Below are 8,384 nucleotides of genomic sequence, written 5' to 3'. Positions count from 1 at the left end.
AAGGGTCACAAGGTGTTATTCTGAGAGATCTAAAATTTGCAGTCACAGGTGAATCTTTAAACACATAGCATTATCTCCGGTGGAAAATCAATAAGCGATTCTACTAGGAGCTTGAGATATGACGTGTCTGGAAAGCAAGTAGCATTTCTCTCAGACGACCGAGACCACATAATGCCAAAATTATCACCCTAAACTGTAAAAGGAAAAGTCAGAGGATTTTGGAGGGAGACTTCCAGAGGGGCTCAGATGACGTGGCAGAGAGGGGGAGATAAGGGGGGTCAAGAACACAGGAGACGGGAAAAGAAAGCACTCAGAGGACGCTCTGAATGAATGAATTAGTAACTAAACCCAGCTGGTTTTAAATTTGAGTATTGAGAGCTCGTTAGAACAAATTCTAAGGGTTTTGTTTTGATTGACAACAATCAATTATAAAGATTGTATTAAACTTGCTAAAAGATGAAGATTAATTCAGTTTTTTATAGATGGCCAATAGTTTGGGGAATGTGATCACAGACAGGACACTTCCTGTCCCCGACATAGAAGACAAAAGTTGTGTTTTTACGGTATCGTGTTTTTTGAGTGCACAGAACAAAGCTATGTTTTGTTTTGTTTTGTTTTATTTTTGGACTTGACGAAAATTATCTTTTTGGACTTAAGGCATGACTAGATGAATGTACGTGACGAAAAGACAGAAGTGTTTTTAAATTTAGGATCAAATACAGGCACGGGCCTGGGAGTGATAATATGGGTAAATGAGTGACTACTGGTGTTTTGGACATAGGAGTAGAACGGGCAGTAAGTAAAGTGATATTAAAAGTTATATCAGTAACTTATTTATTTGTATTATCATGAGGAAACCTCGTATTGCGATGTAGACGTAAGTGAGGGAATAAGTTAAATAGTGACGTGCGGATGTCCTCCTTGGAAAGACATGAATGTGTCATTAACTAAAGCAAACGACGCAGAGTGGGGGGACATGGGAGGGTATGGGTCATAAAAGATAGTCAGAGATAACAAGGGCTATTGACTGGCAAAGAATCGGGGAGAGGCCAGGGTAGAGCAGATGTCTTATCACAGGGACACCAACAGCAACACCTCAGGGGGGGTTGACGTGATGAGTAATAAAATAATTTGACATTCTAAAGGAAATACCACAGGTTCTGATGCAGTATATCTTCATTAGATATAGTTAAAGGGGAAGTAGGACTCAGGTCGGAGCCAAGAGGGGTTAGACTACAGGAAGGGCCTGGGGGGAGAAGAATACATTTTATTTTATGTCTTAGTTATTATAACTCCTTATTTTTAAATACATATAAAAGTCCTGTTTCTCTAAGCCAAAGGACTTTTTCCAACTCATCAAAGCTCTTCAGATGATTCTCCTTTACAATCTGGTAAAAGACCTTTATACATTTTGTTGAAAAAGATTCCGTATCACGCTGCATTTTGAGTCTTATTTCGGACATCATGAGCCCCAGGCTCCTTAAGTCCTGCGCAGATGAACTGTGTGGAGTTGTGGAGCATGTCTTCAACATGAGCCTGAAGCTGAGGGTGGTACCACAGGTCTGGAAGACCTCCTGTCTGGTACCTGTGCCTAAGACACCGCACCCCAAAGATCTCAACAGCTTCAGGCCAGTGGCTCTCACGTCCCACCTGATGAAGACACTGGAGCGGCTGGTCCTAGACCAACTCCGCTCCACCGTGAGCTCAGCCATGGGAGTGGAGGACGCCGTCATCTCCCTGCTGCACCGCTCTCTCTCTCACCTGGAAAAGCCTGGCAGCTCTGTGAGGATTCTGTTCTTCGATCTTTCCAGCACCTTCAACACCATCCAGCCGCTGCTCCTGAGGGACAAGCTGGAGACGGCTGGTGTGGAGTATGACCTGGCAGAGTGGATCCTGGACTACCTCACAGACCGACCCCAGTTTGTGAGAGCCCGGAACTGTGTGTCTGACACTTGGACCTGCAGTGTGGGGGCGCCCCAGGGCACTGTCCTCGCGCCCTTTCTCTTCACCCTTTACACTGCAGACTTCAGACATGACACGGGCAGCTGTGTCCTGCAGAAGTTCTCTGACGACTCTGCCATCATCGGACTCATCACGGACGACGATGATGCGTACAGAGGACTGGCGCAGGACTTTGTGGACTGGTGTCAGCGGAACCACCTCCTCATCAACGCGGGGAAGACCAAGGAGATGGTGGTGGATTTCCGCAGACGCCACCCCACTGCCCCCTCACCAGTGAACATACAGGGACGGGACATTGAGAGAGTGGACTCATACAAGTACCTGGGTGTTCATCTGAACCACAAACTGGACTGGACTCATAACACAGACGCACTGCACAGGAAGAGCCAGAGTCGGCTCTACCTCCTGAGGAGACTCAGGTCTTTTGGAGTGACAGGGCCACTCCTTAAGACCTTCTACGACTCTGTGGTGGCATCGGCCCTCCTGTATGGTGTGGTCTGCTGGAGCAGCAGCATCACAGAGAGGGAGAGGAGGAGGCTGGACAGAGTCATCAAGAAGTCCAGCTCCGTCCTGGGCTGTGCTCTGGACTCGGTGCAGGAGGTGGGGGACAGGAGGGTCCTGGCTAGATTCACATCTATGCTGGACCATGAGTGTCACCCCCTGCAGGACACTCTCTCCGCTCTGGAGAGCAGCTTCAGTGAGAGACTGATCCACCCTCGATGTGTGAAGGAAAGGTTCCGTAGGTCTTTCCTTCCTGCTGCTGTCAGACTTTATAACAAAAACTGTTAGTCCTGAACACTCGCAATACTGACCTAACCTAATACTGATGTGCAATTCTGTCATATGTGCAATTGCTGTTGGAATTCATGTGCAATTCATGTGCAATTACTATGAAATTCATGTGCAATCTATGTGCTGTCGTGACACATATTCATGTTCAATTACTGTCGGGATCACATGCAATGGTATTTATTTATTTGTTTGTCTATGGGAGTTTTTATTTATTTATAGGAGATCTTCTACTGAAAGTGTTTTTCAGACTTCCTATAAGTGATCTGTTCTTCTGGATCTACCTCTGTATCTACCTGCGTTGCACCAATGAAATTTCCCCATGTGGGACAATAAAGGAATATCTTATCTTATCTTTTCTTAAATCCATCTGTTTTTATGTGAATTTGCTGTCCCAAAATCTAAATTACATTAAGAAAACAGAAGGATTAGAAAATACAGTCATAAAACATTTGTTTTTCATTATTTTTTTTCCAGTGTGGAAGACATGTGGACATTTTGTGAGGAAGTGGTGGATCAGAGGGATTCTATGGTTTTCTGTGGATGTTGTGTAGATGAACGAGTGTAGTAGTGTAAGAATGTTATCATTTCATCTTTCAGTCAACTTTTTGGTTTTTCACTTTGGATGTTTCTTTCAAAAACAACTTCTAAAAGAAGAAGAGAAGAGAATATTTGAGGTGTTTCGAGCAGACTGCGAACGGTTTGGAGAGACTAACGGTTTGAGAAGCAGAGAAGTGTTCACGGGCTGGAGAGAGCGTGGACAGGAGATTCCAGGGGGAAGTGATGGATCCATCATTGATATAGAATTGGAGAGCGTGGAGGATAAAAGTTGTGTTCCTGTTGTATCTAAAGGTAGTAGACAAAAACATAAAAAAGCCTCAAACCGATCCAAGTCTAGTTTAGTCTAATTACTAACTTATATAACACAGGGTTAATTGGAAGATTATAGAGTTAAGAGCGTCTTTGTAGTGTTACACTACAATCCCCTTTTGGTATTATGGTTTCTGTTGATCTCCTGTTCACACTCAATCCAGTAGGTGGCGGCAAATGCACCTTTGCAGTTAGCATTCAACCACCATTAAAATAAACACAACAACAACAACAACAACAACAACCTCTTACGTGAATGATTCTCAAAACTAAAACACCATTTATTAAAAATAATAATTATAAATGAATAATCACATTGTTGTTGTTGTTGTTGTTGTTGTTGTGTTGCTTTTAATGGCGGTTGGCATCCAACTGAAATGGTGCATTTACACAAAGTTTGTGTTTTACGCTAGACCGTAAAAAAAGGAGAAAGAGAGAAAGAGATTGTATCATTATTGACGTATATTTGCTTTGAAGTGTGTTTACTTCGTTGGTGGAGGAGGGGAATAAAGCCTAAAGAATAAAGAATAAAGTCTAAAGAATAAAGCCTAAAGAATAAAGCCTAAAGAATAAAGCCTGAAGAATAAAGTCTGGCAGTAATGTAACACTTGGTGTAATAAAACACCAAAGAAGAAGAAGAAGAAGTGTTTACGTTCATCTGGACCTGTCGGTGAAGTCTGAACTACGAGGAATAAAGTCTGGCGGTAATGCAACAATTGGATGCCAACCGCCATAAAACAACAACAACAACAACAACTACTACGTGCAACTGCAGTGGGTGACGGTGATGTAACACTTGGATACCGACTGCCATTAAACACCGAAGAAGAAGAAGAAGAAGAAGAAGAAGAAGAAGAAGAAGAAGAAGAAGAAGAAGAAGAAGAAGAAGAAGAAGAAGAAGAAGAAGAAGAAGAAGAAGAAGAAGAAGAAGAAGAAGAAGAAGGTTCCTCCTGGTTAACGTCTGCGGGGCAGGGGACTCTGGATTGAGGTCTGCAGCCAGACACTTGAGTTTGTTGGGAAATTATCAGACAAAGCTAAGTTTGTGTGAAATTGGTTGGTTTTCACTTTAAATATTTCTTTCAAAAACAACTTGTAAAGGCCCCTGTCCTCTGAAATGATGAGACAAACATGTTGACAGAGAAAAGTTGTGTGTGTCTTTAAAGTGCTGCTGCTCGGTGCTTCCTGCTTCCTCCTCAGATCTACACAGAGCTGTGGGTGTGGTGTCAAAGTCTAACTTTCAGTCGCTCTGATCCAGGAGAGATGGCGCAGAAAGCACTCAACCAAGAATCCTTTTTCTGTCCCGTGTGTTTGGATCTACTGAAGGATCCGGTGACTATTCCCTGTGGACACAGCTACTGCAGGAACTGTGTCCAATACCACTGGGACCAAGAGGACGAGGAGAAGCTCTACAGCTGTCCTGAGTGTCGCCAGAGCTTCAGCCCCAGGCCTGTCCTCATCAAAAGCATCATGTTAGCAGGTTTAGTAGAACGGCTGAAGAAGACTGGGCTCGCAGCGCCCCCTGCTGACCGCTGCTATGCCGGACCTCAGGATGTGTCCTGTGATGTGTGCACTGGGAGGAAGATGAAAGCTGTCCAGTCCTGTCTGCAGTGTGTGGCTTCATACTGTGAGAGCCACCTCCAGCCTCATTATGATGCTGCAGCGTTACAGAAACACCAGCTGGTGGCGCCGTCCCACAAGCTCCAGGAAAACATCTGCTTTCAACACCAAAAAATGATGGATTTATTCTGCCGCACCGACCAGCAGAACATCTGCTCTCTCTGTTTGGACCAGCACATGGGCCACGACATAGTGTCCTCTGCCTCAGAGAGGGCCCAGAAACAGGCAGAGCAGCCGACCAGGAGGGCCCTGCTGCTCCAGAGCCTCCAGGACAAAGACACAGACCTGAAGAGGTTCAAACAGGAGGCTCAGGATCTCAGCCGCTCTGCCCAGACAGCAGTGCAGCGCAGCAGGGACAGCTTCAGAGAGATGGTCCTTCTCCTGGAGAAAAGAGGCTCTGAAGTGGAGCAGCAGATCCTCTCCCAGGAGCAGACCCAACTGAGCCGAGTCCAAGAGCTCCAGGACCAACTAAAGCAGGACGTGACTGAGCTGAAGAGGAGCATCTCTGAGCTGGACACACTGTCCCTCACTCCGGATCATAACCAGTTTCTACAGCTCTACGCTTCACTGTCCACAGACACACAGAGCACAGAGCCAGCCAGGATTCAGACAGGGCCCCGGAGCTACTTTGAGGACGTGACCAGAGCTGTGTCAGCGCTCAGGGACGAACTCCAGCTCACTCTGAGTCCACTCCAGGTTTTGCTGTCACCAGCTGAACCCAGCTCCAGAGAGGACTTCTTACAATATTATACAGAAATCACTCTGGACCCAAACACAGCTAAGACCAAACTGTCTCTGTCTGATGGAAACAGAAGAGCAACACGTATGAGAGAAGACCAGAGTTATCCTGATCATTCAGACAGATTCAGTTTCTGGGGTCAGGTCCTGAGCAGAGAGAGTCTGACGGGCCGATGTTACTGGGAGGTGGAGTGGAGCGGGAAGTGGGTTTATATAGCAGTTTCATATAGAGATATTCAGAGAAAAGGAGGCTCTGGTGAATGTGGATTTGGAAACAATGACAAATCCTGGGCCTTAGTCTGTCAAAAAAACAGTCTTTCATTTATGTTTAACTCAGTCCGGTCCCAGGTCTCAGGTTCATTCTCGTCCAGAATCGGGGTTTACCTGGACCACAGTGCAGGGGTTTTGGCGTTTTACAATGTCTCTGAAAGTACCATGAGCCTCATCCACAGAGTCCAGACCACTTTCACTCACTCTCTTTACGCTGGAGTCAGGATTGGTACTGGATCCACTGCACATTTCCTTAAACTCAAATAAAACAGCTTTTGTTCTCCACAGTTCAGGATCTAATTTGTGCCTTTTATTTTTAACTAATAAAAGTTTAGTTTAAAAAAAATAAAATCAATACTAACAAACTAATATTATCATCAAAACTAGATACTAATTTGGACAAAACTGAAGAAAAAAAAAGGTTCTAGAATATTACAAAAATATGTTAATGATCAATGTATCAAAATTGAGGTAAGAATTATAGTATTTACATGAAATTAAGTTTCACTGACAATATTGTGGTTATTTTCGCTAAACACGTTTAAACTTGTGGAGAACCAAATCATGAGAAAAACTGATTCATTAAAACATTGGACACAATATTGAGTTAGAATGTGGTTCAGACGAGCTTTTGTTTCACTCAACAATACAAACTATGACTGTTCAAATTATGACTGTTTAAACTATGACTGTTTAAACTATGACTGTTCAAACTATGACTGTTTAAACTTTGATTGTTCAAACTATGACTGTTCAAACTATGACTGTTCAAACTAAACTCATATATTCGCTACATATTTTACATCATACACTGTTTTTAACTCACTTCATTTGAACTTTCTTTCAGTTCAAATGTTCTTCCTGGTGTAATGTAACTGTATTTAACTCTTTGTCAGATGTAAAAAGTCATGTTCTTATTTCATCTAAAACTGCACCAATTAGGACCGGTTGGAGCATTGTAGGACCAGTTAAATCGCTAGCGTTACATCGCTAGCGTTTACAAGCTTAGGTGCCCCAAGCTTGTAAACGCTAGCGATGTAACTGGTTTGTGTCATAGAGTGTCTGTTAAAGAAGTTCCTCCGGTGACCCCTTCAGCCATTATTAAGGCACTGGAGTCAGATTTTACAGATATCAAACCAAATGATAGAGACATATCTCAAGAGGATATCCAGTTTCTTCAGATTCTCAATGAACAAGTCAAACAAAATGAAAAAGGACACCTTGAAATGCCCTTGCCATTTAAAGCACGCCCACAGCTCCCAAACAACAAAGCATTGGCTCTTGCTCGCCTAAGGCAGCTCAAAAAGAAACTGGACAGAGACCCAAAGTTTAAAGCTGACTATAAAAGATTCATGGAAGGAGTTCTGGGAGATGGCGATGCAGAAAAAGCAGAGTCACAACCAGCACAAGGAAACGTCTGGTACATACCTCACCAAGGAGTTTATCACCCCCGCAAGCCAGACAAAATCAGGGTGGTATTTGACTGCTCAGCAAAGTTTGAAGGAACAGCACTAAACGACCACCTTTTAACAGGACCTGATCTTACAAATGGCCTCACAGGAGTACTTTGTCGTTTTCGTAAGCACAACATTGCTGTCATATGTGATGTTGAGAAGATGTTTCACAGGTTCCATGTTAGTCAAGAGGACAGAGACTATTTGCGGTTCCTTTGGTGGGAAAATGGGAACACAGACTCGGAGCCCTCAGAGTACCGAATGAAAGTTCATCTATTCGGTGCGTCTTCATCCCCTGGATGCGCCAATTATGGCATGAAACATCTGGCCAATTAAAATGAGAAGGACTATCCATTAGCTGCTAACTTTGTTAAAAAACATTTCTATGTTGACGATGGTCTTATAAGTGTAGAAACAGTGAATGAGGCAGTAAAACTTGTTAAAGAAGCACAAGCTTTATGTGCAGAAGGGAAACTGCACCTTCATAAGTTCCTGTCTAACAACAGGGAAGTCATAGACTCTATTGATGCAACGGAACAGGCTGTGGAGATTAAAGATGTTGATCTCAACTACAGTAACCTCCCAGTTCAAAGAGTGCTAGGCATAAGATGGGACATTGAAAGTGACAACTTTTTCTTTCATGTAACACTTGATCAGAAACCTATGACCAGACGGGGTATATTG

The 8,384-nt window shown here is 43.6% G+C and overlaps 1 protein-coding gene across 1 annotated transcript; it reads left to right on the top strand.

Annotated features, from left to right (window-relative positions):
• The first annotated feature begins 4,863 nt into the window (after window positions 1-4,863).
• Window positions 4,864-6,570, top strand: LOC140370108 (tripartite motif-containing protein 16-like). The gene has a single exon (XM_072457080.1). It carries the CDS (start codon window positions 4,882-4,884, stop codon window positions 6,511-6,513), a length of 1,632 nt encoding a protein of 543 aa, XP_072313181.1. The 5' UTR covers window positions 4,864-4,881; the 3' UTR covers window positions 6,514-6,570.
• Window positions 6,571-8,384: the final 1,814 nt, after the last annotated feature.

Source organism: Eucyclogobius newberryi, unplaced genomic scaffold, assembly GCF_026437365.1.
Source record: "Eucyclogobius newberryi isolate DKJ021-1_F unplaced genomic scaffold, fEucNew1.0.hap1 SCAF_21, whole genome shotgun sequence".
In the NCBI taxonomy this organism is placed as follows: domain Eukaryota; kingdom Metazoa; phylum Chordata; class Actinopteri; order Gobiiformes; family Gobiidae; genus Eucyclogobius; species Eucyclogobius newberryi.
This window is presented reverse-complemented; position numbering and strand designations above follow the sequence as displayed.